The sequence below is a fragment of the Neltuma alba genome, unplaced genomic scaffold (genome assembly GCF_004799145.2).
Source record: "Neltuma alba isolate B1F8T4 unplaced genomic scaffold, ASM479914v2 tig00010126_pilon, whole genome shotgun sequence".
NCBI classification, from domain to species: Eukaryota; Viridiplantae; Streptophyta; class Magnoliopsida; order Fabales; family Fabaceae; genus Neltuma; species Neltuma alba.
In genome coordinates, this window is record NW_021635077.1 from 374,015 (window position 1) to 396,515 (window position 22,501).

The following is a 22,501-nucleotide window of genomic DNA, read 5'->3' on the forward strand; positions in this document are numbered from 1 at the left end:
AAACTGTTAACCTAGCCTATCTCGAAATAAAAATGATGAGCTTCATTTATAGGGTGTGAAATAAAAAAGAAAAATCTGTAACTGTCAGACTAACAATAGATTGTACTAGCAACTATATAGAAGAACTTGCATTGTAAATTTGTAGTATATACATTTCATGATGATAACAACTTCATATGTATTCTTCTAAGACGGGAAGAGATGAAAGAAAATCTTTGTTAAGAATGAGGAGATTTGTACGAGAATTCTCCCTTTTATAATGATGTAGCGTACAAATGCGAAGCAATGCAATGACACTTGTCATTCATGCCAAATTTTCACTGAAAAGATTAGGGCTGATACATGCATGATGTATTGGTAGTGTGAAATTAGGTGTTTCTTTTTAATGTCTTTGGAAGAGTTTTTTCTCGTCAATATTTATTTTCAAGCTTAAATATAAAAATGATTAAATAATTATACATTATTTTAATTGTCTCAAGTGAATATTGGTTAGAATTTTTCTTTTATTATGAGGCAGCATACCAATGTGAATCCATCTAATAACAACTGTCACTCATGCCGAAACTTCTGCTGAAATGAACAGAGTTGAAGCATGAAATGAGATGTAACTTCTCTCTTTTAACTTTTAATGTCTTTGAAAGATTTTTTTTCTTTCCTTTTGAAAAAAGCGATTTGTCCAAAATTATTTGTAAGGTTAAATATAAAAATTATTAAATAATTATGTACTATCTTTATTGTTTTAATTTGAATATTCGTTGGAGTTTTCTTTTTAATTGTGATGTAGCAAATAAATGTGAAGCTATCTAATAACACCCGCCATATGTGATTTGTCAATCAGGCCAAAATTTTCGTTGAAAAGAATAGGGTTGAAATATGTGATTGACAATTTGAGATTATATGTGAGACGGTTATGAGTATAATATTCTTTTAATAGAAGGATAATACATAAATTTTATCTCATCATTTTATTTTAAAAATTTTCTTTTTCATTTTGCATTTTGTGGCAACTTACATGTGCATAGTTGGTATCTACGCAAGCCATGTAAAACAGATTATGAGTAAAGTGACTAATATTTAACTACTAAGGATTAGCAATTTTTTTTATAAACATAAATTTTTTTATAAAGCAATAAATTTATCACCTGAACAGAATGTCCCCTTTCTTTCTTTCTTTGTTTTTTTTTTTTTTGGTTTTGTTTTCTTGTCCTGCAACGGTGTCGGTTTTTTTATCTTTTCGTCTTTTCATTTTTTTAAACAAAATATTAGTAAATAGTTATTTTTAAAATTAAATTAAATTAAATAATTAAGTAATAATATCCAATGTCTTGATTTCATTTGGAAACAATAGCTAAATCATCCCTATGTATTTGTAATTTCGTCTTTTTAATTTTTCATCATACTTCATTTTTATTAATGACCTACCACTATCAAATCAACATAGTTGAAGAATTTACAAAATAATTTGGCGAAGTATATATAATAGGAATGTGAGACCCAACTATTCTAGGGTCACATACAAATATGAAAGCCATGTAATCAGTAACTTATTTGAATCATTGAATATAAAATTCAAATATGAAGAGAAACTAAAAATTAAATACCAGAAACTAAAAATTCTTGCCTTACCTTTAAAATAATATTTGGACAAAATATCATTTAGTATATAACTAAATTTTAGCTCTAAACTAAGATGGTTTGATATTAGAAGCTAATCCATCATAAGATGGTAAACCAAAATTTGAATTCTCGCTGAGAGAGGTGTTCATATTTAGTGTCTACTTCAAATAAGATTACTTCTAATAAGAGGATACTTGTGCCAAAAAAAAATGGGACTAAAATAAGTTTGGATCCACTATTTTTTTTGGAAAAATAACAAAGAAAAAAACTAGGTCGATGCAATTAACTGCACGAAGTTGGGGGGGTCTGTTTCTGTCTATGTGTGAATTTTTATTTAAAAAAATGATTAGTCAAAACCTCTTAAACTTAACAAATAATTAAATAATTATGATTCATCTTATTTTAATTTCAACACTGATTAATCAATCCTCTATTTGTTTATATTGATGAATCACACTATCGATAGTTCGATGATATGCACAAGCATCAAACGAGCCGTAAGGTATGGCCCATTTGAAATGCAGTGTATGACCTGATAGAATTTTGTTTTTGACGTCCTTTGTTTATTTGAAAACCGGGGAGAAATGATTAAAAAAAAAAAGACAGTAAAAATTACCAAATTTCAAATCAAGTATTTTCACAAAAAATGTATTATTATTTAAAAGTCAATTGCTGTCAAAGCCTGTTAAAATATTGTAAGAAATCATAATTTGAGATTTTGTAATTTTCACAATCTTTATTTATTATTCTCTCAAAACAAATTTATATTAATTTTTGTTTCTTATATTTATGTTGCTCGTGACATTTGGAGAGTCCCACCTCTGATCCTTAATACTACCCTCAGTCTTAATTATAAGATCTCTTTTATAATCTATTAGACAAAGTATAAAAGCTAATTGACTAATTTAAATAGATTAAAAAAATTTGCTAAATTAGTTATTCGTAATAAATAGGTGTCGTTTTTCTCAGAATACCTTTATTAATCAAGTATATTATCTAGAATTATCATTTGATAGAATATTTAACATATGTAACTATTACAAAGGCTACTTTGAAAAAATAATTAAGTATAAGAGATAAAATAAATTCAGATTTTATATTTAGGACCAAACTAAAAGACAAACTAACTCTTATATTAAAGATTGAAAATAGTATGTTACAATTTGGGTCTTACATCAAGCATATTTTTTCCTCAATTTGATTAAAATTTGTTTCTAAATTTTTCCCGGATTCAACCAGAAAGATGTGAAAACTCTTTCACATAAACATTGTAAGTTCTTTTCCAATAAACATTGTAAGTTCTTTTCCAATGGCTCCACGTAAAAGTTACTTTGACTTTTAATTTAATTCTAAATATAAAACCTCATTACGCTTTGTTTCTCATATTTATCTTTTTTTTTAAAGTAATTATTATGATAATAGTAATTCTAACTAATACACTTGATTAACAAAAATATTTTAGAAAAGTCAATACCTATTTATTACAAATAATTAACTGAACTATTTTTTTAACCTACTCAAATTAGTTAATTAACTCTTATATTAAGAACCAGAAGTAATACTAAACACAAGAAACATTTTACCTTTTATTTTGGAAAAATTACCAGTCCCACATAAGCAATTAATCACTAAAAATCCCATAAATGAACAGCATAACAAGGACATGATCTGATACAGGGAATGATAAGGGCAAATCCGGGATAAACCCCCATTTGACAAGTTATTTGTAAAATGAGATCCAGACTTTTGTAAAGGTTTAAGGTCCATTTGGAGAATTAAAAACGGATTTAAAAATACTAAAATACCCTTAATAAAATGCCTAAAAAAAGGAAGTCGATAAAAATTGAAAACACAGGCACAAAATCACAACCGATCGAATGTGAAGACTGAACATGTACAAATAGAGCAGAGCAAGAAACAACAGTGGCGCGAGGAGGAAGGAGAGTAATTGGGGACCGCGACACATGGAAGGAGGAGAGTGATCAGTGACGGTGGATGAGGGTGGGTTGTTCGATTAAGATAGTAGAGGTAGTTGGGGCCGACAAAGTTATCGTCTATGCAATCAAGTTCACTATATAACAAAAATTATACATATACAACAAGAATCAAGTACATGCTACTAGGATCAACGATATGCACTTACAATCTTTACTCTTTAGTATACAATCAAGTCTATGCAATCAAGTTCACTATACAACTAAAATTATGCATATGCAACTAGGATCAAGTACATGCTACTGGGATTAACGATATGCACTTACAATCCTTAGTATACAATCAAGTCTATTAAGCAACTAAAAATATTACCATGCAACTAAGATCAAGCATATGCATATGAGGATCATAGATATGCACTTACCATCCTTAGTATGCAGTCAAGTTCCATATGCAACTAAAAATATGCTTATGCAATTAGGATCAAGCATATGCAAGTGGGGATCAACAATATGCACTTAGAATCCTTAGTATAAAATCAAATCTAGTATGCAACTAAAAATATGCGATGCAACTAGGATCAACGATATGTATTTACCATTCTTAGCACGCAGTCAAGTCCTGTATGTAAACAAATATGAATATGTAAGTGGAAAAATCAACGATATGCACTTAGAATCTTTAACACGTAGTCAAATCCAGTATGCAACTAAAAATATGCACATGCAACTAAGATCTAACATCTGCAACTAGGATCAGGTATATACAAATGGAGATCAACGATATGCACTTCCAATCTTTGGTATATAGTAAAGTCTCGTATGCAAATAAAAATACGCATATGCAATTAAGATCAAGTATATTCAAGTGGGGATCAATAATATACACTTAGGATCCTTAGTATGCAGTCAAGTCCAGTATGCAACTAAAAATATGCGTCTGCAACTAAGATCAAGCTTATGCAATTTCTAAACACCTAGTATAGTTAGGATCAATGTTAAATAAACCGAAGTTTACAATATCCTTTACTAGTAAACACTCAGTATAGCTAGGATCAATGAGTTCACTCAATTTTCAAACACGTTGGTATAATGCCAAACCAAGGTAAGATAAAAGCTTATTCTTTCAAAAAATTAAACCAAAGCCCAATTCTTGATGCCCCTTCAAAATCTACTGTCCTAAAACTATATTACGATAAAAGCTTTCAAATTAAACAACATATTTGAAGATGACATTTTCCTTCACAGTTTCACAAAGTACATTATGTCAATATCATAAAGTGCATCTGCTTATACAATAACGATGACTATATAATCAATAGGAGGATAATGGAAGGAGGAGGAAAAGCTACTGAAGCCAGAAGTGTATTAAAGAGTTTTTTACCCACATACAAAGCAACAAAGAAAGCTAAGTCAATAATGAATATTACTATAATCACCTCCACCAAACACTGAAATCCGTAGAAGGTATTGACACAAGTTACCTTCTTAGCCTTCACCAACGGACTAGTGCTCCAGTAGAACCCTCAACGATTGTGGATGCAGAGGAGGACGTGGGGAGGAGAAAACTTTTACATGGGATACGTTTTTTTTCTTTCTGATTTTCCCTCTTTCTCATCTATTAAGCATTAAGGGTAATTTGGTTTTTTTACCCCTTAAACTTATTGCCACCTAGGGACCTCACACTTCTACAAAAATTCAAGTCCCATTCTACGAATAACTTGTCAAATGGGGATTTATCCCCAATTTTCCCAAATGATAACATAACACAGTATATTTACAACTTGAGACTTTTTATTAATTAGATTGCTTATACGGGATTACACAGCAATTTTCCCTTTTATTTCCTCTTTCCTCAAATCCCTTCTGCATAAACTAAATGGCCCAAAAAAAAAAAAAAACACTAAACACTGCATCAAGCGTCAAGGAACAGTTGATTCCTCTTTTCAGGACATCTTACAAGAGTAAAATCCCACAAAACTATGAAGCAGCATATAAGTTAAACCACACAAGAACACCAAAACTTTGACAAGCATTTTACGTGGGCAACAGAATTGATTAATTAAAAAGTTGAAATCAGAGAATAAAAAATATTTCCATTAAAACCATGTACAATGTACAAAGAATAAACAAAAATTAAAAAAAATAAAATAAAAACAAACAAGATGCTAGCGTCAGTCTACTCAACCTCCATAGCAGAATTTGCTTCATCTAAAATACTCTGTAGCTCCTTTACTCGTTGCCTGGTCAATGCCACACAATCCTGAAACCACACCAATAACAATCACCATTAACTCCTATGCCTACAAATTTATCAAGTATCATATATTTAATGGGTACTTACAATTTAATGGCCTAAATGAACATCTATGATGACTTGTAAAGGAAACTATACACTTACATTATATCAGAAATCTTTTATATCAATTAATTCTAAAGGCTAATTACTTTTGGTGATTAGTTGTGGCGCTATATAACTTTCGACAACTTCAGATCTTCTTTGTCATATTCCAATCTTAAGGACAAAAGAAGATGCAATTAGCAGTGTTCACAATGCAAAATACTCCATGCTCTTAGATATGATTAACTTCCATAGGATGACAGCTTGTTATTGGTGACATCCAAAACATAATGGGCGGTTCACATAACATTGGTTCATCAATGCCATATGAAATTTTAGTTTCTTGAAACAAAGGGCAAACAAACCTGAATAGCTGGCGTATAAGCAAGAACTGATCCACCAGGCTTGTAAAGAGATATAAGTTGACTTGATGAATCCAAAACTATGGTCACCTGAGTTTCCATGATGGATTCTTCTTCTGCAGTAGGGTCTGCCAAGATGTAGTTCTTGTAAAGTATGCATGTTAATGAGAATGGAATGCTTCTTAATGTAAGCTTCCTCTTTTCCTTATTCATTGGCTCTTGTTCCAACTTTTCTCCTCCTTCCTCAGACATCAGCACTATTTTGCCATCATCATTCATGGTAACAGCAGGAATTTGCACTGCCAGCCACGGAAACATGTATAAGATACATCACAGCTAAGCTAATAATACAAGTATATTTAATTGGCAGTTTACTGTACGAATGCCCACAGTAATACAAGAATTCTGCAGGAACAAAGTAGAAAAGACACAGTGTGGTCTAACTTCTGAAAGACTTACAACATGACTGAATAACAAAGAAGTTACAACGCTTACAATGAGAAAAGGCAGCAGTTGCTGAAAGTAGAGCAGCATCAAAAACAGCACCATCAGCATCCAAACAGTAAACATCCTGTATGATAAAGATGGCTACCTTTGTCACTCAACCATGGTCATCCAAACAATAAATATCAAGGGCTTACCAAGTATGCCATCCATGCAGCTTTTCCACCGACTAAGGACAATTCTTTCAGATCAACCATTCCAGAGCTACAAAAATAAAATGTTGATGAGAACAAATGAGGCGATTTTAACAGGAATCCAATTTGTCAGATAAGAAGAATGGCCTAAATTAATAAATATTGTCATCGATCCCAAACAAAATAACAAAAGACCAACACAATAAGATTTAAAAAAACGCAATCATGCTGGGGATGGCAGTGGGATAGACCTAGATGGGACAAGAAATCTCTATAGTCTATACATTGACTTGAGAAAAGAAATTTGATGCATTTAAGAATTACAAGGCTAGCACAACAGACCAACGTATAGATGGTACAACATAGCTGACAGATTGAATCAGTTATGACAAGATTGTGAAATCCTGATGCAATCCTATATACATTTGTGCTCCTGTTCTCCAAACAATTAGTACTGAAAAAATAATTAGTAAGTTTCAAGATCAATGTATGAGAACATGCGTCATGTGGGAATCATTAAAAAATTATTGAAAGAGGATATAATTAGGAAAGATCAAATTATATGCGACCCAGAGATGCATTGGCATCTGAAACATGAACAGAAAAGATCCAAAACATCTAGAAATTAAGCCTGCTTCTTCATTCCATCCATTGTCAATCAAGGTAAAGACCATAGACTCTAATAGAGAACATCAAAACTTCACAACTTTATTAAAGCAGGTATAGCACTCTTATAATTAAGTTGCGAGTTTCTCACATACCAGCACATAACACAGATTGTATTAATTTATTGACAATAATATGTTAATATTTGTTTATTGCCTGTCTCAGTAACTAATTAAAACAGAAGACTCTCACATAAGTTATTCATGCAAGCGATAATAATTAAAATTAATCATACATTTTTCACCAAAAACAAAATATATCAAAGGATGTACCAAAGGGCAGACAAAACCACTATCAATATCAGTGGGAAAATATTTGCAACAAGTACACAATGCATAAAAGAGTGGTCAAGATATGGTTACAACTGTGGAAAAAGCTTTTCTTTAAGTAGAAAAGTTTTCCTCATATTTTCTTGTTATTTTAGACACAAAAAAGGAGGGAAAGATAGACTTTGTAACTGGTAAACTCCTGCAGAATCCAAATTAACCAAACACAACAAAGTGACAGACCATAATTACAAACAAGCCTAGAGCACTTTCAAAATGAGAAGACTTGCCTTGAAATAGTGTCAGACAACTGCTTTGACACAACTGGTGCTACCTCAGCTGGCCTGCCTGGCCTAACTATAGGGGAACAAATTGGAGGCATGTGGAAATCAATGGCTGAAATGACAGAAATTGGCACACATAAGTCAATGAGAACAGGGCAAAAAATTTTCAAGCTGTGCAGCGCCAGCAAATGACAGCCTACCTATACAGCCCTCATCTGGTGACTCCAAGGTGGGAGTCATAACTTCCATTTTAATAGCAGCCAACATAGTCTGTGTAACGAATGAATTATGTGATTAAAGCACATTCAACCATAAAAATGATAACCTCAATATACAAAGACATTGAAAGCAATAGAGACAGAGTGACTAACAGTTGACCCGATCTTAACAAGGGCTGATCCATTAGCAGATGCAACAGCCCCTGATGAAGTTAACAGCCTCAGCTTTGTTAAAAACATGAAGTAAGCACCAAACAAAAGACTAAGATTTTGCAGATCGTGAGTAAACGAAGGAAGCAGCTAACCAAGAGCTATAGTTGTATCTCTAGCCCTTCCAAGTGCTCTGCCATCAGGCCGGATAGATTCAACAAGATGACGCTCATAATACCGTAATGGAAAGAGGCGTCTGAATGCATCGACCTCCATTTCTGTTGACAAGTCTTCGGACGCATTTGGCAAAACCATGTTCTTTTTGGTATTAAAAGTTACTAGTTAACAGAAAACCAAAAGCGAATTAAAAAAAAAAAAAAACCATAGTCCATAGATAAACTGAAAAGTGCAACTGAAAGTGGTATGAAAATAGTGAAATAAACTAGGGATTATAATGGATTTGATCTAGGTCTGAATCTCACTGAACCAACCAAACCCAATCATTAACATTTGATTATGCAACTTAACTCATGAAGCATATCAAATCAAGAATATTCAAACCTGTGCTGATCTGTATTCTGGTTCCTAAAGCAGGAAGATCAATATAGAATACAAACCATTGCCAAGTTGATAAGGGAAGTGGCAATCAAAGAGGAATACACGCAACTTCATATTAACATATACAAATTCAATCCAAAGATAAATTTATTGACAAAATATAAATCATGTTTCCAAATGCTTGACTGATGTGATTCACATATATTTAAGAGCATAAGCTTGAAAATCCCCTGATTACAATTCCCAAAAAGCTCCCCAAGCAAATGAATATAAATGCCCTCCTTTCCAGCAAAACTGGAAATCTTAGAGAAGCAGGCTACACAATGCCAAACAACAATGTAGCAATTACAATTGCTAATATAGACGTCAAGACCTTAATAGTTAATACAAACCGGTGAAGAAAAACTTGGCAGTTGGAGCCAAAAAAAAAAAAAAATTGCATTACTGCAAGAATATCAACATGATTGTTTACAGAAGACAAAAATGCCAGCAAGATTAAAGTCCATGTTTTCCAGGGACTGGAGTTGAGCAAATTACTTCACATATTTTTATCAATGTACCACTAACTGGTCCTCTATTCACAAATAAACTAACCTGAATTTAAGCATTCCCAATTCTACCATAACAAATTGCACTGTCATAAGAACAACGCACTAAATCGGGAAACTAACAAAACTAAGAGTTCTTTAACATCAGCACCAGTATGAGCATAAGCACGCCATTCACAAGATTATCACCATGTATTACTGTCAATATCGCAGCAACAATTGCTTGAACATATAAGTAGACCAAAATTATTCAAAGCCAACCATTTCAATTACACGGTCATAATATTTAAGAGGCTCCGAATAGCATTCCTTTCAATTAAAAATACAAAAACAAAAAAACAAAAATTGCGTCAGTGAACCAACCGGTAGAAGGACAGCGAAAGTGAACAACGAGAGACAGAGATGCAGACACAGACACCAACGGTGACGAGAGGCAGAGGCAGCAGTGTCGGGTGAGTGAGGTCAAGTGAGGTGAGGTCGTGACGCGAGGAGTTGGAGACCAAGAGGGAGAGAGGCAGAGAAGGTGGAGGAGGCCAGAAGGGTCGAGCTCGAGGGAGGCTGGTAGGTTAAAAGGGAGGTGGGTCGTCAAAATGCGATCAGTTATCTACGCCGCTGTAAAGAAATTGGAAATATGTTATTCGTAAACGCCAGGCGGTTTCTTTTTGAACTAGTTAATACCAGTATAACCTTTTTCTCCTTCTACCTCGTGTAATTCTGAGTAGATTAAAAAAATAAATAAATTTAATTATTTATAATAAATAAATATTATTTTTTATAAAATATTATTATTAATTAAGTTTATTGGCTAAAACTATCACTATTAGAAAAACTATCTTAGAAAAATAAATAAATATAGAAAATAAAGAAGATTAAGGTCTTATATTTAGGATCAAAATAAAAATCAAACAAGATTTTATATTAAGAATTGAAGGTAGTATTGTCTTTTATTTTAGTTGTTAAAGTTTTAAGAGATAATTAATACGTAAGTTCTTATAGTTTCAACTAATTTTTAATCAAGTCCTTATAATTTTTTTCTTTTTAATAGGTCCTTATAATTTTACATGTTTTTAACCATGTCCTTATAATTTTTTTATCAGGTTTTTATTGTTTTACCTTATTTTTAATTATATCCTTATAGTTTTTATTCTTTATTCTATAAATAATATATTATTATAATAATCTTCTATTTAAATTTTTAGTTAAATATATATATTATTTATTTTTCAATTCTAATTTTTATAATTATAAAATTCAAATTATAATAATAAAGTTTTATAAAAATAGAATATAATTGTAAATAATTTATAGTTTAGTATAATTGATTATTTTGATTAATTATTAATTACCAATTGATTATATTAATTATTTTGTCAAATCATATAATTATTAATTTAAAAATGAAATTAATCTTAAAGAATAAATTTAATAAAAAAGTTTTAAAACTACAAAGGATCTAATTAAAATATAAGTGAAATTATAAGGACCCGATAAAAAAAAATAGAAGGACCTAATTAAGAACACCTGAAAGTAAAAAAATCTAAGAAAAAAATTTTATAAGGACCTGATTATAAATCAAATAAAACTATAAGGATCCGGAGATTAATTATCCCAAATTTTAAATTATAAATTTTGGTTCTTAAAAAATAAAATAGTCTAGATATTTATTAAATTATAAAAGCTAATATTTTAAATAAAACCAAAATTTTACCATTTATTTATAAATGTTATGCTAGTAATTCACAAAAAGTGATCCTAGTACTATTTATAAATTATAAATATTACTCTCCTTGTTTTAGGAGAAAAAAATATTGTCTATGAATATACAATTTCACTTTTTTATTAGTATATTAATTCTGTTTTTATGCGATATAATATATATTAAGTAAAGATAAAATTAAAAAGTTCTTAAATTTTTTTTTTTTTGATAAGGACAGGTAAAAACAAAACTAGCTACCTAAACAGGTTCTAGCTCCGTGCGAGCCACAGCCACTATTTCCATGAACTACGTAGTGCAGTTGCTTAGGGAGGCCACTGAAGATTTCCAGCGTTGAGTCCATCGAACAGGCATACTTTACTAAGGCATCTGCAGCAAAGTTCCCTCTCTCACAAATAGAAAGCTCAACCGTCCACTCACGTTTGAGCACCGTCTGAATTTTGAGCACAATATTGAAGTCAGGATGTTCCTCCGCAACGCCCAATATCACTGCATTCACTGCTTCAACACAATCACCTTCTACATCCAGTTCCCTGAAACCGTGGTCCCAAGCAACCTTTAAGGCCCAAAGGATGCTCCAGGTCTCAGTTGAGAGACTGGATTCGAGAGGTACTTTGTACATGAAGCCACAAAAAACCTCACCATCATGATTTCTCAAGAGACCGCCACACCCCCGAGAGTTTGACCAGCCATCAAAGAAGCCGTCAACATTGAATTTTACCCTCTCTTCTTCCGGTGGCTCCCAACACATCGAAGGCACTGGGCTTGAAGGTCGTAGGGCGGGATGACTCCAAGCAAGATACGCACGTGATCGCGCCAGAATTACCTGGGGGTCCTATGCAATGCCCTGAAATATTTTGTTATTTCTGTCTAGCCATATATTCCGACAGATGACTGCGAACCACTGTCTCCACTCAAAGTCTTCCAACCTTACAGCTATGGCAATATTTGTCTTAATCTATTCCTTCACATCGTGAGCGTAAAAAAACGAGTAGACCACTTTTGGGGAATACAAAGCTCCCACACCTTTTTGGCCTTTGCACAGTCTCGGAGAGCATGGACTGATGTCTCTAAGCCTAAACCACAAAGTTCACAGGTGCCTGAGTCATGCAGACCCTTCCTCATACAGGATATATTTGTTAGTAGGCGATCGTGAGCTCCTAACCAAAGAAAAGAGCAACAACGTTGGGGCACTCTGAGTTTCCATAGATGGCACCAAATTGGTTGTGAACCACCTTGCCCATTCCCTTTTAGAAGATGATAAGCAAATTTCAAGTTAAAAGAACCATCCGATGAAGGTCTCCATATAGGAATATCACACATGGACAGTATAGGTACATTAGTTCCTGCAATAATCCCTCGTGTTGCTTCGGGAAGGTATGTCTCTAGTTTTGACTAGTCCCATCCTCCAGAAACAAAAACCACATCAGCAACTTTCTATTACCTAACTTCTTTGGGTATTACACAGCAAGCGTGATCTTCTAGTTTGTCACCCTGTAGGAGCCACCGATCAGTCCAGAAGTTGGCTAAGTGACCAGAACCTAACTTGAGTCCCACACCATTCTTCATGTGCTTCCAATTTGAACAAATGCCAACCCAAGTTCTCGAGTTGCTATTTCTTTTTTCCACCGTGGGTATAACGTCATGACCACATTTATATTTCTCCCGTAGGAATCTAACCCATAGCGTCACGCCTTTTAATAAGTCCCCATCCAAGCTTAACCATGTAAGCTTGGTTTTGATTTCTTGCAGACCAAAGACCCAAACCACCCTCAATTTTACTACGGCACAACTTCTCCCAGGATAGCAAGTGAGGTCGTCTACTAGGCCCAACATTTCCCCAGAGGAAAGTTCTACATTTTTTTATCAATTTCCTCACAAGTAGTAATAGGGAGGGGGTGGTTTGCATGGCATAAGTCGGAATACTAAACACCACAGTTGAAACTAACATATGTCTAACCGCAAGTGAGAGAGAGTTAGCTTTCCAACCAAATAGACAGGACTCCATCTTGTCTAAGATGAACTGAAAGTTACTCTTCGAGACTCTCTCATGAAACAAAGATATGCCCAGGTATCGTCCCAGATTAGAGGTAGGCTGGAAACCTAGAAAATCACTCACTTCTTTGCTTCTAACATGACCAACCCTCTTGGCGAAGTAAATCCTTGTTTTTTGAGGATTGACTTTTTGCCCCGAGAAAAAATTAAAGTCATCAAGAATAGCCTTTATAAGGCCTGTCTGCTCCATGTCTGCCTCAGCAAATAAAAGAATATCATCAACAAAAAGTATGTGAGAAATAGGAGTACCTCTTTTTTGAAGTTTAAAGGGACGCCATTCCATTTGGTCTACTGCACTAACTCTAAATAAGATGTCCCAATTTCTCTATAGCAAGAATAAAAAGGTAAGGGGAGAGGGGATCCCCTTGTCGGACACCACGGATAGGTGAGAATTCATTGGCTCTTTCTCCATTCCAAATTAATCTCATGGACGGGCTCGAAACACAAGCCTCGATAACCTCTCTTATGATTTGCGGGAATTGAAGTTCTTTTAAATAGTCAAAGATACAGCTCCATTGGACTTTGTCGTAAGCTTTTCCTTGATTAATCTTGATGGCCATAAGACCTTTCAAATATTTGCTAGTTTTCATACTATGGATTATTTCCTAGGCAAGGATAATGTTATCGGTATCTACCCTTCACAAAGTTGCACTGATTTGGCACAATAATTTTTGGCGTGAGATCTTTGAGTCTATTCATAATTATCTTCATCACAATCTTGTAGATAACATTACGTAGACTGATTGGCCGGAAGTCTAGAATGGTTTGGGGTTAGTCAACTTTTGGAATTAGAACTATCTGTGTGTCATTAATGGACTTGATAGTTGAAGGATCTTGGAAGACTTCATATACTCGATTCATTACTTTGCTTCCTACTGTGTCCCATTGACTTTAGTAGAACAGTGGGTTAAAGCCATCCGGTCCTGGGGCTTTAAGTGGGCTCATATCAAACAAAGCACCTTTGATCTCATCATTTGTAACATTCCTCCTAGGCGATGTAAGTCTTCAGCCTCCATAGTCGGGAATCCCACCTCAAAAATTAACAGTTGTTGGGATCTGTCCTCTTTTGTAAAGAGAGTCTCAAAGAAATTGGTGCCTGTATTCATAATAGCCTTTGGATCATACGATCACTCACCAGATTCTAACTTGAGAGCTTCAATTTTATTTCTTTTGCGTTGAAAACTTGCCACCATATGAAAATAACGAGTATTGCGGTCTCCATGGTGATACCAATTACATTGTGATTTTTGGAGCCATATAACTTCTTCTTGAGCTAGAACCTCTTCAAGTTGCACTCACACCTCTTTACGAATTTCCTCTAGCGCAACAGAGCTCCCCTCCTTGTTTATTTTCCTGTCAAGCCCCTCTAGTCTTCTATGCAAGTGTGCCTTTTTCCGGTTTATATTTCTGAAAACATCATGGTTCCATTGACGGAGTTTCCCTATGGATTCTGATATACTGTTGTTCCAGTCTCCTTGATGTTGCTAGTTATTCTTCACGAAGTGAGCAAAGTTTTCATGCATAACCCAAGGTGTAAAGAATCAAAATGGTCTGTTGGGGTTTTTCGTCCTCAACTCCAGATGTAAAGATAATAGGGTAGTAATCTGACTTATACATCGGTTAGTGCAAAACAGAAGCATTTAGATAAGCTTGGTGCCATCTACTGTTAACTAGAACTCGGTTAATGCGATTAAAGGTGGATCCCCTATGCCAAGTAAACTTTAGTCCACTAAATCCAATATCCATCATGTCACCATCTGCAACCCATCTTCGAAATGCAGGCTCCAGGCCTCTGCTATGTTGTGAATATGAAAACCAGTCCCCATGTAGAAGAGTGGCATTGAAGTCTCTCGCTACCACCCATCTTCCAACTATGGAGTTGCACAAACCGGTTAGTTCTTACCATAGATATCGTCGCTTGCTAAAGGTTGGGTCGCCATATATAATGGTTAAGGCCCATTTGTCCCTTCTGCCTTTGTTCAAGATACCATGAATAAGGTAATCATTTTTGTGTTCAATGCTAAAGTCGAAGGTGTCCTGCCAAAACAACTATATACCACCACTGAACCCCCTAGCTTCCACCATATCCAAATTTCTCCATTGAAGACAGCGTGCTATATCCTGAGCTTTTGTAGACTGTTGCCGGGGCTCCAAAAGAGCAAGAAAGGTCACCTCGTGTCATTTGTGAAGGTCACACAAAAGCTGATTAAAGGCTCGACTTCCTACACCACGTGAGTTCCATATCATGATTTTACTATCCATAAAACCAGTATAGGGGAAGATGGGAGCACAGACATCATGGGGACCACTCAACAAGTCATGGTGGAACTAGCCCTCACCTCATGTTTATCAATCGTATCTGTCATGCCCTCTGACAAAGGGTTCGAGGGAATAAGGAAGCCTGGTTCTATTCCTGGTTCAGGATCCAATAGGTCGCCAGTTCTCGGGTTCACAGACGTTGTTGCTGGATTGTGGCCATGCAACACTTCCGTAGGCTTTGTCACAATTGCAGTGGTGGTAGGGATTCAACTACAAAGTCCATCTCCTCGTTTGGTTGCCCAAGCCCACTAATTGACTGGCGCTTATCCAGGCCCCTTTGGTTCCTAATCCTTGTCTACTCCTCCATTGGGCTTACTTCCCCTATCCCACGACCCACTTCTCTCTCTCTACAATCTGATCAGATACGCAGACCACTCTTGTTGTCACCAACCTGCCCACGTGCTTTTCCTCCTTTAGTTCGGTTATTAGACTCCGAAGGAATATTCTGTACTATCATTTCCTTATTAACTACCTGATTTCTTCCTACTAGCTTACCAGAATCTTCAACCGTTAAAGCTAAAAATCGTGACCCCTTAACGCCCTTATTCTTGGAATCATTAATTTCTGGCTTCTCAGCTCTCCCCTGATTTGGTGCCCTAAATATTCTATGGTTATTGCACCTCGAAGGTCAGACCATCCACCCCCTGTACATCGAATCTTCTCCCTGTTCTGACGTTGCTGGAATTGCTATCGGTGATGGTTGCTAGTTCATAGTGTTGGAAGGACAATGGTCCAGATCATAGCCATACTTCCCACATTTAAAGCATATAAGGTGCAAGCCTTCATAGACAACTTTCTTCTCCTTACCATTAATCAAGATCACTAGTACCAGAGGGCTTCTCAAGTCGAGTTCTACACAAAGTCGAGTGAAGCGTGCTTTTGACCAATGTAACGTGTTCGTATCTACTCTAAGCACTCTCCTAATCTGACTACCCACCACGAATAAGATCCCTTGGTCATAATAATCCATAGGGAACTTTGGTATCCTCACCCATGCTGCGATCCTTGATACTTCTTCCTTATTTGGATCAAAGTCCAGCTTTCCTGGTTGAACCATAAGGTAGTGGTCCAAGATGAGCCACGTGCCTTCCGTTAATGCATATTCATAGTCATCTTCATGCGTAAAGTTGACAATAAAATATCCCGATCCAAACTCTAACATTTCCACACTACCTTTGCTTGCCCAAAGCTTCTTTAGTTTTTGACCCAGATAATCCTCTCTGACCATTTGACCCAATAGTCTAACAATCAACGTGAGTCTCCATTTTTTCTCAAGCTTCCTTTGAAACTCAGGCAGTACAATGATGTTCGGGCCTCTAGGTGTTTGTTCTACTTGTAGTTTGTTCTTCCAACCTTCCCCAAGCCACCAACCGAACTCTTCTTCCTCATCCCTTATAGAAACCCAATCAGCTGCGTAGGCCTGCGAGTACGTCTTCTTTGGCTGTTCCGGCATTCCAGAGTCCACATCATCCGTCATCTAGTCTTCCTCATGGGGAATAGCACCACCATCGTTGCCAATAGTCGCTTCCCTTATTCGAACCTTCTTTTGGCTTCATTCCAGGGTATCAGTTTCTTCCCGGGACGACACAGCCGTACTCTCTCCATTCGCACCCGCGCCCTCCATCTATATTGAATCAAAGTTAATGTCTGCTGTATATGTCATCAGTAATTTTTTCAAGTAGAAACGCCGCTCGTAAAGTTCTTAAATTTTATCACATCCAATGCTTTATATAAATACTAGTTGATTAATTTAATTAAATTAAAAAATTAGTTAAATTAGTTATTTATAATAAATAGATATTATTTTTTGTAAAATATTTTTACTAACCAAATGTCATTTGATGAAATATTTAACATGTACAATTACTACATGAATTACTTTGAAAAAAATAGATAAGTATAAGAAATAAAATGGATTATGGTCTTATATTTAGAACCAAATTGAAATTCAAACTGGCTCTTATATTAAGGACCGGAGGTAGTATTATAAAATTAATAAAATTTGATATTTTTCTTGCACTTTTAAATAGAATTAGATGTGTGATTCATTTAGAATTATTAATATTGTTGGCAAAAAAATTGGGAGTTTTTAATAAGTTTTGACAATTAGAATTATTAATATCATTGGCAAAAAAAATTATTGCTTCTTATTCTATTTATAAGACCTTATTTATAGTTTATAAATGAGATTTTATAATTTAGATAAAAACCATTATAAATATTGAAAATTGGGGAAAACGGTACTTAAGACCGAACTTCTTGATGATGATAATCCAAGTCAGTTAGAGGGAGGCCAAGTGGTTCCTGCTGTTTTCGGCTGCGCGAACTTGCGCAGTGACCGGTGAGACGCTCAGGCTCCGCCATGCTCTTCACTCTCTGAGTACCCAATCGCGATGTTTGCCACGACCGCGTTTCCCTCCGTCTACACCTTCCGGTTTGCCACCATAAGACCATCCGAATCCAGTTCAACCAATTCTTTTCCTCTGAAGCTCAGAGCATCGCTCAATGACTATCCGCTCGCAAGTAAAATTGTGGTTAAAAGTATGCGATGTTTCTTCATCTTATTATGCTTACCTCTTTTCTAATTCATTTATGCCCATCTCTGCTTTAGCTTTCATGGAACTATGTTGACTGAGTACTTGCCAGTTTGTACGATTGAAAACGGAGATTTTTTATTTTATTCAATCGTTCATAGAGTGTGTCAAGTTTATGGGTATACATTTTTTTTTCTTTTTGGTAGCGTATATAGGCTGCTGAATGTGGGAGGGTTTTGTTTGGGAACTAAACAAGGAAATAGCCAAATTGATGTAATCAATAAAATGATAAAAGTCGATCTGAGCTGACCTAATTGAAACCTTGTATGGGGATTTTCTTAGGGACGTGTACCTTAAACTATGTTGGAGTTGCAGCAAACAATCAATCAGAGGTTTATTGCTGACAGTGTCTCTGAAATCGTTGTCGACTGATTTGAGGTATTAGCATAGATAGATATATGCAATCGGTATCTTCATTCGCAAATATGTTGGAAACCTGCACTCAGTCCAAAGAAAGAATACGCAGCTTTAACTGGAAATAACTACATAAATACATATACTTGAACTCTATTTTGTTTGATCATATGTTTAATGGTGGTTGCCATTTTTTTCTTTTTTGGGGATTACGATGCATGAATATATGGTTTTATTATGTGCCTTTTATATTTCAGCATATATTTTGGCCAAGAAAAAATATAGGAGAACCCATAGATTTCTAGAATGCAATAAGATATTATAAACTACCTGTTGTTATCCCATGTATTTATACTTTGTTCCGTACAAAAATGAGCCTCTTTCTCTCAATTACTGATTTAATCTGGATTTGACTGATGTGCTGGCTGACATCGACCTTCCGGAAGCATCTGCTTCTTCCTTACCATACTGCCTCATAAACGACCATATCTAGTGCAAGAAATTGTTTTTGACTAAAATATCCACCTCTTCTCTGGCTGCATTGCAAGATATATTCATCACCTGAAACATCAATGGATACAATTATGTTGAAATTAGAAATTAGTTTTATTAATTTTCCGCCTCTTTTTCTGATGGATTACTGGGCGGACATTCTTCTATAGTCCTTCAGTATTAGTATTCTGTTCATACAATCGTACTAATATATTTTTTGTGCCAGATTTACCATATTCTACTGGTGAGACTATTCTCAAGAAGGAATTTTCAAACTTTGGTGAGATAGCTGAAGGTAGTCTTGAGTTTTCATACCACACTACCAATTTCCAGTACTTTTAACGTGCATCTCTTGAGTCATGCTATTTACGTTTTTTTGGCAGTTAAAGTTGTTAAAGATACCACCGAAAAATCTAAGGGATATGCCTTTATTCAGTACACTTGTCAAGATGATGCAATGCTTGCACTAGAAAACATGGATCAAAAGGTTCAATTTTCTTACTATTCTTCCTTCTTTTATCTTATTAAATCTTGAAAACTTGGTATGCATATGGTCTCTTAAGAATAGTCAATTAACTATTTTTTTTTCCTGTTTTTAATTCTTAAAATCCATTTTACTTCACCAATTTTTCATGATGATTTGAACCTCTGAAATACTCTATTTAAGCAATGACTAATGAGGTTCGCTATGCATATCCAATCAGTGAATGGAAGGGACTTGTGCAGAATCAATGCTTACTACAAGAAGAAAAAACATGAGAAAGAAAAGGGGTTGTCTATTTTTCAAGACAGTAGAGGCTCTTCTAATTCAAATGACTCTCTTTTTTGCCTTTTATTGCTTCCTCCCACCAATATGTATAATGGCTCCCTTTAACTTAATTTTCTGATTTTCACTTCTCTTGTAATATTGTATAAAAATGCCCAAGTCATCTTATGAAGCGCTGAAAACTCTATCAATCCCATTTTCTGTTCTCACTGATTGTGAAAATAAGAAACAGAGGAAAAGGAATCAAACAAGCTCTCATATGTTCTGGCCTTTATCTCTATAGGCATTTGATGGTCGGAAAATATATGTAGAAATTGCAAAACCTGGGAAGGATGCTTTTCGTGGCCACCCAAAGACCTCAGGGCCCCCTAAGAAGTGGCATCAGCCAGATCAAGAGGAAGTGGTGGATTGCTGGTACTGATCAAAAATAGAAATGATGCAAGAGTAAGTTATGAAACCACTACTTGATTAGTTGTTATGATTATAGTAACTACTTAGAGGTAGTGACTCTAAAAACTTGTTTTTATGTAATCGAGAATGATCTGTCTTGATTCAAAAGGTTATTGTATGCATTAGATACCATTGATATTCATAGGTAAATATCCTTGTGCTTGATAGATTATTCAATAACACGTACGCAATCTCAAATCTATTAATAATGCTGGGGCTATGAAGTTAACATATTGATTGGCTTCAAAAAGTGAGAACCAGATTCTGATCTAATTTGTCGTCAGTTCATTTTTTTCACACCTGCATTGACGCTCTTTAGGAAACAAAATCAATCGAGTGAAGTGATTTTTAAGATGGATTATACAAGAAGAAACAAAAAGGTGTAAATAGCATACTTCACAGTCAAGAGCTTACTAATGGCACTCATAACTAGCGAATGCCAGTAAACCATGAGCCCGTTCAGTATGCGAAATAGAGTGAAATGAAATAGAAGTGACTTTATGAATGAAAAACCTCACTCGTGCTTTTGATTGAAAATATGTGATAGAAAACTATAGTTGGTGTTAAGTAATGATAATACAAATGTAGGATGTTTTATATGCCTTGATTTTTGTGCTGGGATTGGTTCTACCAAGCTTAACTTCGTGTTTACATATCAGATTATAGAGCCAAGCCAGAACTACTCAGGTTCCATCTTCCCCATGAATATGCTCTGAACATCTATTAATAAACATAGGAAACACTAATCATGAGGTGTACTTTAATTAGACTTAGCTTCTACTGATATAATAATGCCCTCTTCCTAATGCAACATCTAACGCTACACTTAAATTTGTCACCGCATTCTGAACATAATCTAACTTAAGGATACCAAAAACAGGAGAGAAGTATATATTTTAGTTACTTAATTTCAGGTTCCCATTCATACAATGCGATATGGATTTTATTGACACGTGCTCATTCATCATATAACATACAAAGTTTTTACAATATCCTTAAATATCTTTTCTATTCACTGTCTCCTGCGTCGGTAATCTGAAGCAAGCCCCAACTTTGCTTGCTCTCTGAGAGGCTCTCCCTTTTATCATTTCTTCTCCAAGAGGCTACGCTTCTCTGATGCCTCTCCTCTTCCACCGCAGTCTTGTGTCCATGAGAAAATCGTCACCTTCTCAAATTCTCCTCAGTTTCTTGTATATGGATTTCATTCTAATGGGGAAAAGATTCCAGAAAGGTGTTTTGCCACACTTAGTTTATTTATTTATACTAGAATTCTGATCGATCATTCTGAATCTTGTATATTTAAACTTTCTGAGGTTCAACGAAATTGATTACTATATATGTTTGTGTTTGTTTGGGTGTGAACTGTGCTAGGGAGACTATGGCCTGTTCGTATGCTCCTTGAGGGTGTATGATACTGCGGTTGGGTCCAACTTCAAGCTGTGTTCCTTTGCAAAAGAAATCACTCAGACAGGGAGGCTGAAAAGATATGGAATACATGCTGGGTCATGGAAAGGTTTGGCAGAGTTATTTGAATGAGTGATGATGTGTCAGAAAAAATACACTTGGCAGTATTTGATTGGGAAAACTTTGACATTAAGTACAACAGAGGAAGTACCCAAGTTCCCCCAGGAAAGGATGCAAACTAGTTGAGACGAAAATTAAACGTAAGAATTATAACTTCTTGTGAGTAATTATGTACTTTTAGATACACATCAATGATATCAATGGAAATGGAGGATGGCATGGTCCTATAAATTTATGGGCATATTTTTGCTAATGTTACGCATATTTCATGAACGAGCCACTTGCATTAGGCATACTAGAGATAGAGATCACAGGATCTAACCAAACAATAGTAGACACTTATAGCACAATGAGGGAGTGCTTAAAGTTAAGGACTTCGCACCCAAACAATGCACGTGGTTGGCAATCTAAGGATGAGGTTTGCAACCCTTGAAAGATAAAACTCTTCTAATATATTTATATTATGCAACGCAAATTATTTTTAAAAAAAAGTAAATCAAACACCCGCTAAATTATAATCACTTATTTGTTTCTTTGAATATAAGTGGTAGACAAATCTCACGTAATTAGATCTCTTATCTCAATAATTATATTAGTCACTTGGATTCAAGGCCTCAAATAGAATTGCTATATACTTTCTTGCAACCTTGA

General features: G+C 35.0%; 3 protein-coding genes across 3 annotated transcripts; 1 reads left to right on the forward strand and 2 right to left on the reverse strand.

The window, feature by feature from the left end:
• Positions 1–5,586: 5,586 nt before the first annotated feature.
• Positions 5,587–10,171, reverse strand: LOC114754274 (exosome complex component RRP43). The gene is made up of 9 exons (XM_028943063.1): positions 9,946–10,171; positions 8,632–8,814; positions 8,480–8,529; positions 8,309–8,378; positions 8,115–8,220; positions 6,896–6,962; positions 6,750–6,825; positions 6,258–6,553; positions 5,587–5,814 (listed from the first exon to the last, which is right to left on the reverse strand). The coding sequence occupies exons 2-9, from the start codon at positions 8,789–8,791 to the stop codon at positions 5,731–5,733; spliced, it is 909 nt and encodes a 302-aa protein (XP_028798896.1). The 5' UTR covers positions 8,792–8,814; positions 9,946–10,171; the 3' UTR covers positions 5,587–5,730.
• A 6,202-nt stretch (positions 10,172–16,373) lies between these two features.
• On the reverse strand, positions 16,374–17,147 carry LOC114754267 (uncharacterized). The gene has a single exon (XM_028943052.1). The coding sequence runs from the start codon at positions 17,145–17,147 to the stop codon at positions 16,374–16,376; it is 774 nt and encodes a 257-aa protein (XP_028798885.1).
• Positions 17,148–17,946: 799 nt separating this feature from the next.
• LOC114754276 (glycine-rich RNA-binding protein 4, mitochondrial-like) lies at positions 17,947–22,099 on the forward strand. Its single transcript, XM_028943064.1, has 5 exons — positions 17,947–18,211; positions 19,337–19,405; positions 19,494–19,597; positions 20,160–20,320; positions 21,698–22,099. Exons 1-4 carry the CDS (start codon positions 18,064–18,066, stop codon positions 20,295–20,297), a joined length of 459 nt encoding a protein of 152 aa, XP_028798897.1. The 5' UTR covers positions 17,947–18,063; the 3' UTR covers positions 20,298–20,320; positions 21,698–22,099.
• The last annotated feature ends 402 nt before the right edge of the window (positions 22,100–22,501 follow it).

Excerpts from the sequence above, each read along its gene's own strand:
- LOC114754276 (XM_028943064.1), top strand. The coding sequence starts at position 18,064 with ATGTTTGCCACGACCGCGTTTCCCTCCGTCTACACCTTCCGGTTTGCC. Across the intron at positions 18,212-19,336 it reads AAGTAAAATTGTGGTTAAAA|ATTTACCATATTCTACTGGT; the intron begins GTATGCGATGTT and ends TTTTTGTGCCAG. Across the intron at positions 19,598-20,159 it reads TAGAAAACATGGATCAAAAG|GCATTTGATGGTCGGAAAAT; the intron begins GTTCAATTTTCT and ends TTATCTCTATAG.
- LOC114754274 (XM_028943063.1), bottom strand. The coding sequence starts at position 8,791 with ATGGTTTTGCCAAATGCGTCCGAAGACTTGTCAACAGAAATGGAGGTC. Across the intron at positions 6,826-6,895 it reads CTGCATGGATGGCATACTTG|GATGTTTACTGTTTGGATGC; the intron begins GTAAGCCCTTGA and ends TTTATCATACAG. Across the intron at positions 5,815-6,257 it reads CTTATACGCCAGCTATTCAG|GATTGTGTGGCATTGACCAG; the intron begins GTTTGTTTGCCC and ends GTGTGGTTTCAG.
- LOC114754267 (XM_028943052.1), bottom strand. The coding sequence starts at position 17,147 with ATGACGGATGATGTGGACTCTGGAATGCCGGAACAGCCAAAGAAGACG.